Here is a 16,332-nt window from a genome sequence, read left to right as displayed (position 1 = left end):
TGGTAAAGCTCTCTTTTCCTGTATAGGATGTTTTATTGGCATCAGATCATTTTGAGAAATTCAACATATATGCTATTAAATATACAGGTTTTTTTTTTTAATATTTTATTTATTTATTTGACAGAGATACAGCGAGAGAGGGAACACAAGCAGGGGGAGTGGGAGAGGGAGAAGCAAGCTTCCCACCGAGCAGGGAGCCCAATGTGGGGCTCGATCCCAGGACCCTGGGATCATGACCCGAGCCGAAGGCAGCCGCTTAACTGACTGAGCCACCCAGGCGCCCCAATATACAGGGTTTTTATTTGTGTTTTTTGATAGGTTGTCCAGGACTTATTAAGCGTTTCCTGTATAATGAGAAACATTTTGAGGAATGTTTGGATTTGGAGTTTTAAAGATCTGTTAATCCATTAAAAATGGTCAAAGAATATGAATAACTAGTGTATACAGAGGAAATACAGTTGTCCCTTAAGCATGTAAAAGATGTTCAACTTCTTATGATTAAAACTATACTGAAATAACCATTTTTTACCTAACATTAACAAATTTGCTAGGACTAAATTGTGTCTCTCCTCCCCACCCCTCACATTCATATGTTGAAGCCTTAACCCTCACTCAGTGTGACTTTGGAGATAGGACTTTTAGGAAGTAATTAAGGTTAAATGAAGTCATAGGGTTCTAATCCGATAGGATTGGTAGCTTTATATAAGAAGAGGAAGAAGGAGATCTGTCTCTCTCCTGCCATGTGCATTTTTGGAGGAGAGGTCATTTGAGCACTCAGTGAGAAGGTTGCTGTCTGCAAGTGAGCAAGAGGCCTCTCAAGAACTCGACCATGCTAGTACCCTGATATCAGGAGTCTAGCCTCCAGAAATCTGAGAAACTAAATTTGTGTTGTTTAAGCTACTCCATCTGTGATATTTTGTTAATGCAGCCTAAGCTGACTAATAAAACACTGTAAAATAGAATGTGGAAAAAATAAGCACTCAATATATTACTTATGGAAACATGAATTGGCATGGTCTCTATAAAGAACATTTTGGCAATATCTAAAAGTGTCAAGAGATGCCTGGGTGGCTCAGTCAGTTAAGTGTCTGACTCGTGATTTTGGCTCAGGTCATGATCTCAGAGTCATGAGATCAAGCCTCTAGTTGGACTCCATGCTGGGTGTGGAGCCTGCTTAAAATTCTTCTTCTCCCTCTCCCTCTTTTCTGCCCCCCTCACTCTCCACCCCCATGCAATTGCTCCCTCTAAAAAAAAAATAAAATAAATTAAAATGTCAAAATATTCTTTGACCTAGCAAATCTACTTCTAGGAAGTAATCCTATTCATATACTCAAAAAGTGGAAAAAGATGTGTGTATAAGATGATACATCAGGTGTTTGTAATGACAAAAGATTTGAAACAGTAGCTAAGATTTATATAGTGCCCAAAATGGATCAGTTCTAAGCTTTTTATGTGTACTCATTTATTTAATTCTCATGATCACCTTATGAAGTAGGAGATAGAGAAACTGAGGTTAAGTAAGTTAGCCACAGTTACACAGTAAGTGAAATGGATCAGGATTTGAACTCAAAGCAGTTTGGCATTACTTTTATTCCTCGACTCCTATCCCATCAGTAGGGAACTAGTAAACTAAAACTATACAATTGTGTAAAACAACAACAACAACAACAACAACATTTTAGGTACAAAATATCTTCAGAAGGATACTAAGAAAAACTGGCAACAGTGTTGACTGTGGCAGGGATAACTGGGCAACTCCAGCATAGATTTTGCACTATGCTCTTTTGTACTTTAAAAATTTTGAGCCATGGGAATAAATTACCTATTCAAAAATAAATTATATTCTTAAAGAGTATATATTATATCCCAAAGTATTAATAAATATCTGTGAGTATACATGTGTATATAAATGATTGGATGAATAAATAAATGGGGAAAGTAGATAAATCTCACATGCAGAAAAATTCCAAGTAATTTATATACATACTCTGCCTTCAAGGAGAAGGAACACAACTCACCATTCCTTAAGAGTGGGCTGCATGGGGGTGCCTGGGTGGCTCAGTTGGTTGAGCATACGACTCTTGGTTTTGGCTAGGGTCATGATCTTGGGATTATGGGGTCAGGCTCTGTGCTCAGCATGGAGTCTGCTTGAGATTCTCTCCCTCCCTCTGCCCTGCTCTCTTCTCCCCAACCCCCTGCTCATGTGCACACATGTGTTCTCTCTCTCTCTCAAATAAATAAAATCTTAAAAAAAAAAAAAAGAGTGGGCTGTACATAGTGACTGACTTCCAAAGGGTACGGGTATTAGGGGTTCAGAGGGAATAGCTTTGCAGTGAAGAAACCTGACAAATTCTACCTTAGCCAGATAATCAAGGTCTACATCAATAGCAGTAAATCATGTTGGTAGTAGGTACGCTTGATATGATGTGATGACAATGACACTTGACCTCTATGATCTTCCCCAAAACCTGTAACTCCAGTCTAATCATGAGAAAAACATCAGATTAATTTTAATGGTGGGACCTCCTATACAATACCTGATGTTTAGTCAAGGTCCTCAGAACCCAGCAATGTCTTGAGAAAACACTGTCATGCCAAAAGAGGCCTAAGGAGACATGATAGCTGAAGGTAATGTGGTATCCTCTATGGGATCCTGGGATGGAAAAAGGAAATTGAATAAAAGCTAAGAAAATCTGAATGAAGGAAGTATGGACTTCAGTTAATGTATCAGTATTAGTTCATTAATTGTAATGTACCATATTAATGTAAGATGTTCATGATAGGGGAAACTAGGTGTGGGTAACATGGGATCTCTGTGTACTATTGTCTCAATTTTTCTGTAACTTTAAAATTGTTCTTAAAAATACAGTTTTTTAAAGTCTGTTTTTTTAAGAGTATATATATAAGTATATTAAATAATATAAAAGTAAACTTGAAATTCAGGTGTCCATATCTTATTCCACAGACCTTAACCATAAACCTGGGAGGAGAGCCTTAGCATCTTTTAAGGTCCACAGGTGATTCTAGTGTATGGTCAAAGTTGAGACATGGCTTAACAATTTACTCCTGCTTGAAAATCTTATTCCTGAATTTTTTTTTTTTAAAGATTTTATTCATTTGAGAGAGAGAACACGAGAGGTGGGGGGAGTGGGGAAGGGGCAGAGGAAGAAGACTCCCCAATGAGCAGGGAGCCTGACACAGGACTCGATCCCAGGACCCTGAGATCATGACCTGAGTTGAAGGTAGATGCTTAACTGAGCCACCCAGGTGCCTCTCTGAATTTTTAAAAATTATGAAGTGTCAATACCTGTATATTCAAATCATTATCAACAAGGTTTTGCTTTTTTCTTGTTTTTTGTGGGGGGAGGGTTTCCTAGTATAATTGTTCAGATCTTTCAAAGTGTGTACTCATGGTTTATTTCCTTGTTTCTTCTTTTTAGATGTTTATCTTTAATATGCCCATGTCTCAAGACTTCATAATGTTTTTATTTTTTTTATTTTATTTTTTTAAAGATTTTATTTATTTATTTGAGAAGAGAGAATGAGAGACAGCATGAGAGGGAGGAGGGTCAGAGGGAGAAGCAGACTCCCTGCTGAGCAGGTAGCCCGATGCGGGACTCGATCCCGGGACTCCAGGATCATGACCTGAGCCGAAGGCAGTCGCTTAACCAACTGAGCCACCCAGGCGCCCAAGACTTCATAATGTTTTTAAAACTTGGCTACAGTTTGGGGCGCCTGGGTGGCTCTGTTTCTCCCTCTGACCCTCCCCCGTCTCATGCTCTCTATCTCATTCTCTCTCTCAAATAAATAAAATCTTTAAAAAAAAAACAAAAAACAAAACTTGGCTACAGTTTTTCTCTGATGTTCAGTGGCAATGTTTAATATTCTCTTGCTTTTTTTTCAGGCCCTATTTTCTGTAACTTCATTTTGTGCTGACTTTTCAGATGATTCCTAAATATCCTACCAAGTCACAATTACAAATCATAATTGTGAATAGCAGAGATCTATTTTTTACAAGCTATTTAATACATTTTTCCCCTTTTGGAACTCTGTAATTTCTCAACCATATAGATGAATATAGTTTATGTAAACATTTGCTAGACTGGAAAATTACTTCATTCTTTATCATCACTGAAGGCTTTCCATCCTGGTACACAAATACTTATTTTAAGTAAATATTCTTAATACATTCCCTGTCATTCTTTTTATTTGCTCTTCAGTTTCTTAATAATGCCAATGTGAATTCTAGGTCATGTGTTTATCAAGATTATTTTATACGTATTTTTTTCTAAGCTACACATTTTTGGATGTTTTTCTTCTTTCATTAATGTGTTTATTTAGCTCTTTAGTTTTTGGGACTTCTGATTTGGTCAAAACAATACTAATGATCCATGTAATTTACCAAAGATAGATTTGAGAGAGAAGTGTTCCTTCTTGTTTTGCTTTCCATCTTCTCACTGAATAATCCAGACCCTGCTACCTCTTTCCTGACCAGTAGCTTCAGCCTTCTTCAGGAGCTTGCTCTGGTCTCTTCCTGTTCCAGTCCCTACTACATGTCAGCATTATCTTTTTAAGATAATAGATTTGATCATGTCACAGCCTTGCTCTGGGATTCTTTCTCTCTCCCCCCTTAGATATAAGATAATAAGAACCATTAGTATTTACTGATCATGGTACTACTTTATAGCATCAACTAAATAAATTTTGACCAGAACCCTATAAAGCCAGTATTCCTGTTATTCCAAATTTATAGACAAGAAACAGCATAGAGAGGTTAAACAGCTTATCTAAGGTGCTATGGTTAGTAGTTGGCAAAGCCTGAACCCCAATCTGTTGACTCCCAAGTTTCTTTCTTAAGTATAGTCCCCATGGGGCTCCTGTGTGCATTTTTGCCCTCTTTCTACCCAGCTCTCCCTTCATTCTTCAGTCATAGGGGTCCACTCAACTTTCTCCCATTTATGTGTTTTCTCAGCTACGACCTTTATACTTTCACTTTCACTTTCTGCCCATGGAAACCTTGCTTCTCTTTTTTATCATTGTTAAGGTGACATTCCACATTCCTGGTTAAAGTTTTTTCCCCCTCTTCTAGAATTTTGTTTATTTTTCATTTTTGGCATTTCCCTTACTATGTTATACATTTGTTTTATTTCCATCTTCCTACTAGATTGTAAACTCCTGGGAGGGGATGTCTGCCTTACCTTTACAAACCATGGGACCAATGCCTTGAACTTAGAAGATATGCAAAAAATGTGGAACTTTTAAAATGAGTTTTATTCATATAAAATTTTGTTTTTGTTTTTTTAAAGATTTTATTTATTTGAGAGAGAGTGCAAACAGGAGCAGGGAGAGGGACAGAGGCAGAGGGTTGATCCCAGGACTCTGGGATCATGACCTGAGCTGAAGGCAGATGCTAAACAGACTGTGCCACCCAGGTGCCCCTTGTTAGTCATTTTTATAAAAGGATGGAGTGTGGAATTTTTTTTTTTTTTAAAGATTTTAATTCATTCGACAGGGGGGTTGAGGGGAAGAACAAGCAAGGGGAGAGGCAAGCAGAGAGAGAGGGAGAAGCAGGCTCCCGCCAAGCCTTATGTGGGGCTCCATCCCAGGGCCCATGGGCTCCAACCCATGACCTGGGCTGAAGGCAGCCACTTGACCGACTGAGCCACCCAGGCGCCCTGGAATTTTTTTTTATTAATAGTTAAGAACTGTTGCAACTAATTTATGGAGATGTTTTACTCCTATTAGATGTTTTCTAATTTGAAATACTCAATAAAATTTTACAACATTTTAATTTCAAGCTTTAAAATGTAATAAAAATGTTTGATTCTGTATTTTTACCCCCTATCTTTTCAGTTGAAAATTGTTATACTGTTAGATGTATGTTTAAAGCATATTATAAAGTTTTGTCGGTAACTCAGTTGAAAGTAGACTATTATAAAAAATCTAAATATTTCTGTACTTTTTCATTATTTACTCAGGTATAAAAAAATCAAATCAACTCAAATTTCTAATTAAGTCATTGTTTTCAATTTTTTTAATTTAATATTTTTCCAATAAATTTTAGACCTTTTTAGACATATATATATATATATATATATGGATTTTTAATGGGAAAATTAAGTTCAGAAGATAAGAAGACGTCTCCACCTAAAACACACGCTGTAATATCCTAGATTCATGTTGGAAGTGGGCCACAAATTTAGCTTTACTTTTTCCAGTGAGTGAAGTAAACAGAGAACATGATTAGTTGGATGATCAAATTGTTCATATTACAAAACCATCCAGAGAAATTTCTTTTATGAGCCTCAAAAAGAAGGGCTACCATATGAAGTAGGTGAACCATATCATCAGCAGCATCCCTGCAATAAATGCGGTTACAGTTTATTGTGACATATGTATCAAGCCATTCAGTGCAGGCCAGTGACATACTGTATAGTACATTAAAGGGTATTCTCTGAGGAGCCAAAATAAGCCCAAAATATCTCAATTCTGAGATAAACTAAAGAAAATTGAAATACCTAGAGCAGCATTTCCCAAGCCACTGGTATTTTAGATGATCTTGGTTTTGATTTAGAAATTAAAGTTATTTTGTAAGGCAAGTACTTAAAATTTTCTCTTAAATAACATTATTAACTACAAAAACTTCTAGAGCTCATACCTTCATATTTTAGTCCTTGGTATGCCAATCCCCAAAGTGTCAGCTCTGTAGTCACAAAGTGTAGAAGCCTTGGAATAATATACATAGGGCATGTGAACAGATCTGTAAGTCTCCTGCTCTGGTCAAAGGTTTTTTAAAAAGCAAGTTACCAGGGTGCCTGGGTGGCGCAGTCAGTTAAGTGTCCAACTCTTGATTTCGGCTCAGGTCATGATTTCAGGGTACTGGGATCAAGCTCTGGGTAGGGCTCCATGCTCAGTGATTTTCTCTCCCTCTCCATCTGCCCCTCCCGCTTGTGCGCATTCTCTCTCTCCCTTCTCCTTCCCTCCCTCTCTCTCAAATAAATATTAAAAAAAAAAACAAAAAAACAGTAAAAAGAAAGTTACCATAAAGAATCATGTGTTTGTAATAACAGTGAGTAAAGAAAGTATTAGATGCTAGAGACCATAGGTGCATTTGTCAAAAATGTTGGAATTGATACTCTTGTGTTGGTAGTTTGGGAATTATTAATCTTATACTAGCACCATTCAGTAGAGTTTACCATGGTGATAAAAGTGTTCTATATCTGCACAGTCCAAAATGATAGGCAAGCCAGTAGCTAGGGTGGTGATTAAATGCATGAAATGTGGCTAGAGTGACTGAGGAGCTGAACTTTTTATTTTATTTTATTTTAATTTAAATTTAACTGCATTTAACATGGCTAGTAGCTATAGAGGAAGCTCAGTTCTAGAGGACAGGAAAGACTGCTTATCTCAGGCAATGTAAGATAGAGTAGCAGTTAAATTCAAGATTATATTCTCCATCAATAACTGAATAAGGAGAATCCTATGTTTCTAAGAGACATGTGCTTTAAGATAATCAATAATTATATTTAAGCTTACTGTTCTATTTTTGAACTTGAACCAAGGATGCTTGAGTACATGGTTGATCTTTTAGATATTAATAGAATTGTTAGCAAACAGTGTTAAGCTAAAAACTACATGTAAAGTTCTTTCAGAAGATTGAGACATTTACTCATAAAAATAGAAACCTGTGGGTATACTGATATAGGACTGTTTTCATGTAGTTTCCAGAGTGTGGATTCTTTGGCATGTATGACAAAATTCTTCTCTTTCGCCATGACATGAACTCAGAAAATATTTTGCAGCTGATTACCTCAGCAGATGAAATACATGATGGAGACCTAGTAGAAGTTGTTCTTTCAGGTAAGTAAATAGCTCCTTTTATTTTGTTGTCTTTTTCTTCAACGAGCCTTATTTTTTGTACTAAATGCTATGTTCAGTTATACTTAGTCTTCGTGGTACAGTTGCTTAACTTCTTTCATCTATAATAATGGTGACCATGTGAATTTTACTTTCAGGAAGGTTGTATCACAGATGAGAAAGTAGGAAAATAAGCCCTGAATTGTTTATGTGAATGTTACTAAGCTAAGGGAATTATCATTGGAACTGGAAGAGGAATATACTCTTTGAGTCAACGAAATAAAACAATTATACTGAAGTTCAATTTCTTTTTCCCCATTTCTGTGAAGAGCATAGAAGAGGAGAATTGGGGTTCAAAAAGAAAGGAGAAAAGGAGGAATAATGAAGATGTGGAAGAGGAAAGTGCAATACTGAATGTCCCCCATGATTTCAGTATTGCTCCTTCCCTGTGTGTTCTCAGTGGGCATTTTCTTACCTCCCTCGTTTCCCCCTCACCCACTCTTGCTATTTGTTGTTCCTTAGCTCCTTTTATTTCTGATCTCATCCAGCAGCAGATGGGCAGGATTGCTAGCGAGGAATGTAAAGGAACAAAGAGTGCACTTAGGCCTACAGAACTTCTTGTTTGACAGGAAAGGAGGGAGGGAGAGAGGAAGAGAGAAAAGAGAGAGAAAGGGAAGGAAAGCCAGCCAAGAGTCTAGACTCCTGCCACCATTTTTTCCACTCTCAAACTCATCTCTGCAGCCTGTTCTTGAGATCCTCTCTATCAACACCTTTCCTTATTAGTCCTTGATCTTTCCATTCATCTAGCCCCTACATTAGTCATGCATCTGCACCACCACCCCATCATGTGTACATTTCCCAGTCCTTCTCTTCCTCTCCACTCCAAAAGGGCTTCACTTCTTGTCGTCCCTGGAGGTTGTACTCCTATCCATTCCTTCTTTGCGCTAGACCCTTCATCAGGCCACAGGGATATCCACTAATGATATCAACCAACTTAAACACTTCAGCAAACTGTGGACTGTTTGGGATATCCACTAATGACTTGAAGGTGGAGGTGAGAGGCTAGCTACTGGTGGATGTGTCTACTAGTGTTCAGTTGCGCACAGAGGAGAGGAGTCTCTTTTTCTTAACTACTAGGACTATCAAGAAGACAGCTTATGCTGAGATCATAAGTTAGAACTCAAAGTGTTTACAATTGAGGTTAAGTTCCACAGTTTCTGCAAGTTTCACATTTTGTGGGGTTTTTTGCCTTTTTTTTACTTTACTGTTCTATTTCCCAGTGCGTTATAAGTTAAACAGTTTTTCATTATAAAAATAGACGTACCAACTATTTGTGATCTTATCACTATGTAAATATGTTTTTGGAGGTTGAAATACCTACCTACAAACCTACTTTTGGAGCTCAAATTATTTGGAGTTGATGAACTTCCTAAAATAGTTTGAAAACCACAATATTAAATGCTGAAAATAATTTATTTTTTATGATAAATGAAACTTTCAGAGAAAAAAGATTCCATGTACTTTGACATAAGTGAATATGGTCAATGTTCTTAATCTCATTGCCATTACAGATATAGGGTTTATTTTGCTACTTTTCTTTTTAAAAAGCTTTGGCCACAGTAGAAGACTTCCAGATTCGTCCACATACTCTCTACGTACATTCTTATAAAGCTCCCACTTTTTGTGATTATTGTGGTGAGATGCTCTGGGGATTGGTACGTCAAGGACTGAAATGTGAAGGTATGTGTTCTAAGTTTTTGTAACATTTGAAATAGGATTTTGTATTTGCATTTTCTAATAATTAATGAAAGAATAAGATCCAGGGGCGCCTGGGTGGCTCAGTTAGTTAAGCGTCTGCTTTTGGCTCAGGTCATGATCTCAGGGTCCTGGGATCGAGCCCTGCATCGAGCTCCCTGTTTGACAGGGAGTCTGCTTCTCCCTCTCCCTCTGCCCCTCTCCCCGCTTGTGTGTGCACTCTCTCTCTCTCTCTCTCAGATAAATAAAATCTTAAAAAAAAAAAAAAAGAATAAGATCATTGGTTGGTGACTAGGTGGTAACCAGGGTTTAGAATTGGACAGATCTGTTTTTCTGAACTAGAATTGCCAGGGGGCAGGAGTCAGGTGCACATTTCTGAGTCCTCTAAGTCCTTAAGGTGGAGAAGGTGGAGAATCAATAAAGTTTTTCTGTAAAGGGCCAGAAACGAAATATTTTAAGTTTTGTTGGCTAATAGTCTCTGCCACAACTACTTAACTCTGCTCCTGTACCATGAAAGCTGTAAACAAGATGTAAAGAAATTAAGAGCATGCTGTGTTTCAATAAAATGAATTATGAACACTGAAATTTGGATTTCATGTAACTTTCACATGTCATGGGAGGGGTTTAGTATACAGTCCACAGTTTGCTGAAGTGTTTAAGTTGATTGTTCTCAAACTTTGCCATGTATCAGAATCACCTCAAGGACTTGTTAAAACATACTTTGCTGGAACCCATCCCCAGAATTCCTGAATCAGTCAGTCTGGGGTGGAGGCCAGTAATTTTACACTGAATTTTTTGGCTTCCACTTAGCTTGTTATCCAGGTTCTTAATTAGGATAACTATTGCTGCCAGAGAAAATAAATAAAGAAGCATGTATTTTTTATGTAACATACTTTATATATTAGTTTCTTTATTTTTTTAATTTATTTGTCAGAGAGAGAGAGGGAACACAAGCAGGGGGAGTGGGAGAAGGAGAAGCATGTTCCCCACTGAGCAAGGAGCCTGATGGGGGACTCAATCCCATGACCCTGGGATCATAACCTGAGCTGAAAGCAGATGCTTAATGGACTGAGCCATCCAGGTGCCCCTAAAGTTTCTTTAATCTACTATTTTTTTTACCTTTTAAAATATATTTAGGCTGTGGATTAAATTATCATAAACGATGTGCCTTCAAGATTCCAAATAATTGTAGTGGAGTAAGAAAGAGACGTCTATCAAATGTATCTCTGCCAGGACCTGGCCTCTCAGTTCCAAGACTCCTACAGACTGAATATGTGGCCCTTCCCACAGAAGAGGTGTGTATTTTAAGGCAATAAAAGGGCATTTTACTACTTATTCCTTATGTTTCTAGAGGATATATGACATCATCCTAGAACATAAATATGTACTAAAGACTACTCACATTCCTACGCTTCAAAAACTTAAAATGTATTACTGGAGACAGAGTTTACTAGTAGTAATGAATTGCATTTTATCTACTTTGGGACCACATTATCACTTGGACCACTGCATTAACCTAACCAGTATCCAGCTTCTGGTTACCATACTTCACTTCATCTTACATACTAGAGCCAGATCATTACATTTCACTACAGCTTAATACACAACTCTGATTATATCACTCCCTACTAGGAATTCTTTATATATTCTATGTTTCCAATAATCTGGTTTTTTTTCCCCCCAACAATCTGTTCTATTCAACATTCCCTGAACACACCATCATTCCCTCTACCTTTGCTCTTATTGGTGTCCCTCCTACATGCTTTTTCCAGATCTAGCTCAACAGCTACTTTTCCTGGATTCTTCCGTTACCTAGAAGTTACTTTATTTGCTGAATGCCAGACCACTTTTCAAACCTCTCTAATGGTGTGTATAGCATTCTAACTTAATATCATAGTGTCCTCAAGGAATTTATGATCTGTTTAGAGAAGACAGTGCTCGTGTCTTTGTGTGCCCTACCATGTCCAGCACAATACCTTGTAATTAGTAGGTATTCAGTGATGAATGAATGAACCCATTGATCCTCACAGTATTCCAGTGAGATGTCTTAGTAGATCTGTACATAATGAGACAGTTCAGACTCATAATGGTCAAGTAGTAACTTGACTCAAGTCACAGAGCAAATTGGTAAGCAACATTAGAATTAAACCCAGATCTGATTATTTTTAGGCTAGTGATTTTTTCCTAATATATTGTACCTCTGAAGAATGAAACAGTAGATCAAGGAAGAAAGAAAGAACTTGCTTGTTCATTTGCTAGTATTTAAAATGACCTCCATCTGTAGATTGCAATCTTATCATTTAGTTGTTTCTGGAAAGCAGCTGTGCTCACCACTATAGCACCAACGCTATTTAGTTGTTTCTGTAACCCCCTTGGTCTTCCATAAATTAATGGCAAAATCAAGCCTTTGGGCTATTGTCCTGATATCCTAGTCACAAGATTTTGCTGTACTGAGGCATCAGAATAAAAGCTTCTGAAGTTCTTTCACAAAAATCCCATGTTTCCATGTTGTTTAGCCCTAATGAGAAATGTTTAACTTAGAAAAAAAGAGTGCTATGGTATAAGGAACTGAGAGCAAAGAATTATTATAAAAACATATGCAAGAACTCGGGAAAAGACTGGTAATTGAAAAGTTAGTGCATTTTATAGATGAATTGCACAGGAAACTTAGTTAGGAATGGGGTCTGTAGGATAGAGAGATATTTTTTTAAGAGTCCCACAAATGATGCTGAGATGCCATCTACCCCAGATAAGTAATACTAGATTAGGAAATGGCAGGACAGAGCAGATGAATAAGGTGTTAAGTTTTAATTCATTATTTTATATTTTATCCTGAAGATGAAAATTCCTTAGGGAAGGGGAAGAAAATAAGAGTGATATGTTTGTATTGGTTAGATTGTGGAGAGTATTTCAGAACAAGTAGAAATCATAGAGTGGAATGTGTCTCAAAAAGGTTGTTTTTATCAGTCCAAGCATTCAGTCTCAAAAAGGAAAAAGGTACAGTAAGAAAAGAGCTCACAGAGGAAAATTAGAGAAGGGAGAGTGGGAAACGAGGACACTCTAAGGAATAGAGGAGATAGCAATGAGGAAATGAGTGCAACCCTGAATCTGAACCAATGTTGGAGAAGAACTAACTCCAAATAGCTGCAAGGTGAGAGCCTCCTGAGTTCTGTGTGGCAGGCTTCATGCTGGATGCTTTACTTGTCTTTTGTCATGTAATTTTCACCACAGTCCTGGAAGGTAGGCAGCTCTTATCCTTATTTAGTAGATAAGGAATGAGGAAGGAAAGTTTCTGAGTGGTCAAGATAGTAACCTTCAGTGACTACTGAGATAAGCTTGAAAAAGGCCAGTTGGGAATAGAAACTTCTGAATCTGACTCTGAGGTGTCATTGTTTACATGTAAGAAGGCAGTTTCTGTTACAGCGTCTGAAGTCAGTCTAAAGGGAAGCAAGTAAGGAGAGGGAGGAGCACAAGAAGATAGGCTTTTCACTGAATTTGGTTACAACAGGACCACTAAGGTTGGAGAGACCAGAATTGAATGATGGCTCTTTGGAGATGAGAGAAAGAGGAATATTCCTAGCAGTACATTGGGGCAAATGCCCAAGGGGCCAGGACAGGACAGAATCAAGGTAGAAGGAAAATGATGGGGCTTAGTGTGTGCATAAAAGTGGAGGGTTTTTTTTTCACTGAATAATATTCCAAAGTGAAATATATATAATTAGGGAATTGCCCCCTTTAAATGCTTTTATTGCCTTTATTATTGCGTCTAATTGAGAGTTGGCAACATTGTTATAAAGTTTTTGTGAGCATATGTTCACTTAAGCAAATATTAGTTGAAACTCACACTGTGGAAATAATTGGATTGCTTTTAGAGAATTTCTGGCTACACATTAATAAGAAATAAGAATTTAAGTAGTAGTTTGTAAAGAGGGGCCATTAGAGCAAGGCAAGAGAAGAACTTTCACTCAACTCTATTTAGTCTCAGTGGTCCCATTTTCACCAAATGCTCCAGGTAATTTTACCAGTGTCCTCCTTCCTCCAAATTCTGGTTCCATCTTCCATACCTTTCCTGCCTTCCTCACTCCACAGAGTGGTAAACCACAGTCATTAGTGAGACTGTAGCATATGCCCAGGTATGTTGAGATGGGGAAAAGAATAAGAATCACTGGACTTCTGTGTAGAAGACCTAGGGCTAGGTCTTGATTTTGATACTGGCAATTAGTAATATTAATCCATTTGAGCCTGTTTTTTCATATTTAAAATAAATTACTGCTTGTACTAGGCATGAAAAATCAGGTGGCTGCTACCAGCACAGTCCCCTGTGTAGTTCTTTGCTCACATGCTGTGTACCATGTCCCCAGTACCCAATCCCAGGAGGACCTGACAAAAGGCAGGCAGTCACCAGCTGGCTGTTGGCATATGAAGGGGTCTGTTAGGAAGTTCTTCCTTACCGGGGTATCCTATATATTTGATGATGACTGGCCAAAATCAGTCTTATTCCATCTTGCATGTTTGAAACTTGAGACAAACCAAAAGTGGTAGAAGCAGGAGCAAGAGAAGCAGGGTGTTGAGAATAGGGAGCCAGGGATGAACAAATGAACAAAAGCCTACAACATCTGTTTCTGGTTCTTGCTGGCTTCTTTATTAGCTTTGCAATATCACTGTGGCACTGCTTTTGCTGAGGGTGCTCTGTACCTGGCTGCCTGGCGGAAGGGTAAGCCAGACCAGAGCAGGAGACCTTGGGGAGCTGAAGCAAGCAAGCAAGTTTGGCTTGGGTTTTAACCTTCTTTTTGTACTTTTCTTAAATTAAACTGCTTCATAATTTGCTTTAGAACATTTGTGGCAAGACATTAGTGAAACCATCAGAGATTATATTTGTGTTTTTTAATGTTCTCCTCCATTTGTATGTCCTTTTCTTTTTCTTCTTTTCTGTTGTCCTGCTTTCTTCCAAAAAGCCCCTTTTTTTTTTTTTTTTTAAACTCCTCCCTTCACTTCTTTCATACACTTCTGTCTCTTGGTTCCTTCTGGTTTCTTCTGCTTTTATTGGTTGAACATTTCAATGCAGAATGATTCGACTTCTCTGGGCTACAAACATTACTAGTTACAGAAGGCATATGAAAGATCTCAGGACCTCAGTTCTAGCAGTGAAGGTGCAAGCAGAAAAAAAAAAAAAAAGGTGCAAGCAGCTACAGCAAAATGTATAATACATCTAAATGGTCATTAGGTATTTTGTGCTTGAGAGAATGGACTGTACTTCATTCATTTTTGCTTCTGTGATACAAAGTGTAGGGGCCTGGCCTATAATATAATAATCAATGAAGGTTGAATGAATGGGATAGGCCGTATTGAACTGGCCTGTAATTTCATTTTATTATTTCCTTTGTATATATAGAAAGGACCATAGCTACAAATATCTAGTTATCCCTCAGGTTACACAAAAATTTTTAATCAACACCTTTAATTTTCCTTTTTGCTCATCTAGGGGAAAAGGCCCAAATACTTAAATATCAAGGAACCTCCTAAAGCATAAGTACTGGGGCTAAAGGTGTTTAATTTGTATCTGCCAGTTTTTGTATCATCATCATTAATTAGACTTAAGTTTTTAACAAACATATTTTAGTATTTATTAAATAATTTGAAAAACCAAGACTTGTTTCAAAATATTTTCAGACATCATGTTCAGTAATTCAACATGAGTAATAATAACACTTTCTGAATTTAATTTTCCTATGATTAATTTCTTGGTAACATTTTTCAAGGGATTTAAATATGTCATAAATTCATTTTAAGGCTTTTGTTTTTGTAAAATGTATGTGCCTGGCAAATAATAGTTCACAGGGAACATACATATGTGAAGATGAAAAAAAAAATTTTTTTTAGCATAAATAATAACAAAAACATTTGCACTGTTCACATTCAAGTATTGATAAGTTAAGCTTCCAGAGGAAACTGCTGAGATGTACATTTTTAGATTCTTGGCTTTAATGTTCAAAATAAATGACTTTTGTGGTCAACTCCTGTTCTTAATACTTTGTTTTTAATATTGACTTATACTTATGAAAATTACTTATGTTTTAGTCACATGTTCACCAAGAACCAAGTAAGAGAATTCCTTCTTGGAGTGGTCGCCCAATCTGGATGGAAAAGATGGTAATGTGCAGAGTAAAAGTTCCACACACATTTGCTGTTCACTCTTACACCCGTCCCACAATATGTCAGTACTGCAAGCGGTTACTGAAAGGCCTCTTTCGCCAAGGAATGCAGTGTAAAGGTAGGATTGGTTGTTATTCTTAAGTACAATTCAAATGTTTTCATTAGCAGATTTGATTCACAATATTTATTTCAGAAGCGTTAGGCAAAGAAATTGGTTTCCTAGTTGTTAATTTAAAAATTAAGGCAATACATGCATACACACACGTACATTATTTATTTATTAACAACTGCTCTCTGCAGTATATGTACTATGTACCAGGAATTATGCTGCAGAAAAGTTAGAATCTAAACAAAAAAAGTAGAATTTGGTTCTATAAGGTATGGTTGCTTAACACGAGCCAATATGGGACAGTTAGTAAGCAGGTAAGCAGATATTTGAGTTTAAAAAAAGTCTTTCTGATTTCAGAGTCAGACACTACCCAAAATAAAAAATAATGCTTTCCTCTTTCCTTTAAATATTCATACTCACAAACAAACATATTACAAGAGTTTTATTGTTTTTGTTTT

At 37.2% G+C, this 16,332-nt stretch overlaps 1 protein-coding gene across 3 annotated transcripts in view; it reads left to right on the top strand.

Annotated features, from left to right (window-relative positions):
* The window catches only part of PRKD3 (protein kinase D3), an 86,021-nt gene that overhangs the window by 32,471 nt on the left and 37,218 nt on the right, over positions 1-16,332 (top strand). For all 3 annotated transcript variants that reach the window (XM_064572115.1, XM_045884421.3, XM_045884422.2), the window contains 4 exons: positions 7,722-7,860; positions 9,466-9,597; positions 10,750-10,907; positions 15,691-15,883. In XM_064572115.1, coding sequence (XP_064428185.1) covers positions 7,722-7,860; positions 9,466-9,597; positions 10,750-10,907; positions 15,691-15,883 — 622 coding nt within the window. The remainder of the gene's footprint in view (positions 1-7,721; positions 7,861-9,465; positions 9,598-10,749; positions 10,908-15,690; positions 15,884-16,332) is intronic.

Source organism: Mirounga angustirostris, unplaced genomic scaffold (genome assembly GCF_029215605.1).
Source record: "Mirounga angustirostris isolate CCGP_5_RB_7025 unplaced genomic scaffold, mMirAng1.0.hap1 SCAF_10, whole genome shotgun sequence".
NCBI classification, from domain to species: Eukaryota; Metazoa; Chordata; class Mammalia; order Carnivora; family Phocidae; genus Mirounga; species Mirounga angustirostris.
Note: the sequence above shows the minus strand (reverse complement) of the source record. Positions and strands in the feature narration are given on the sequence as shown.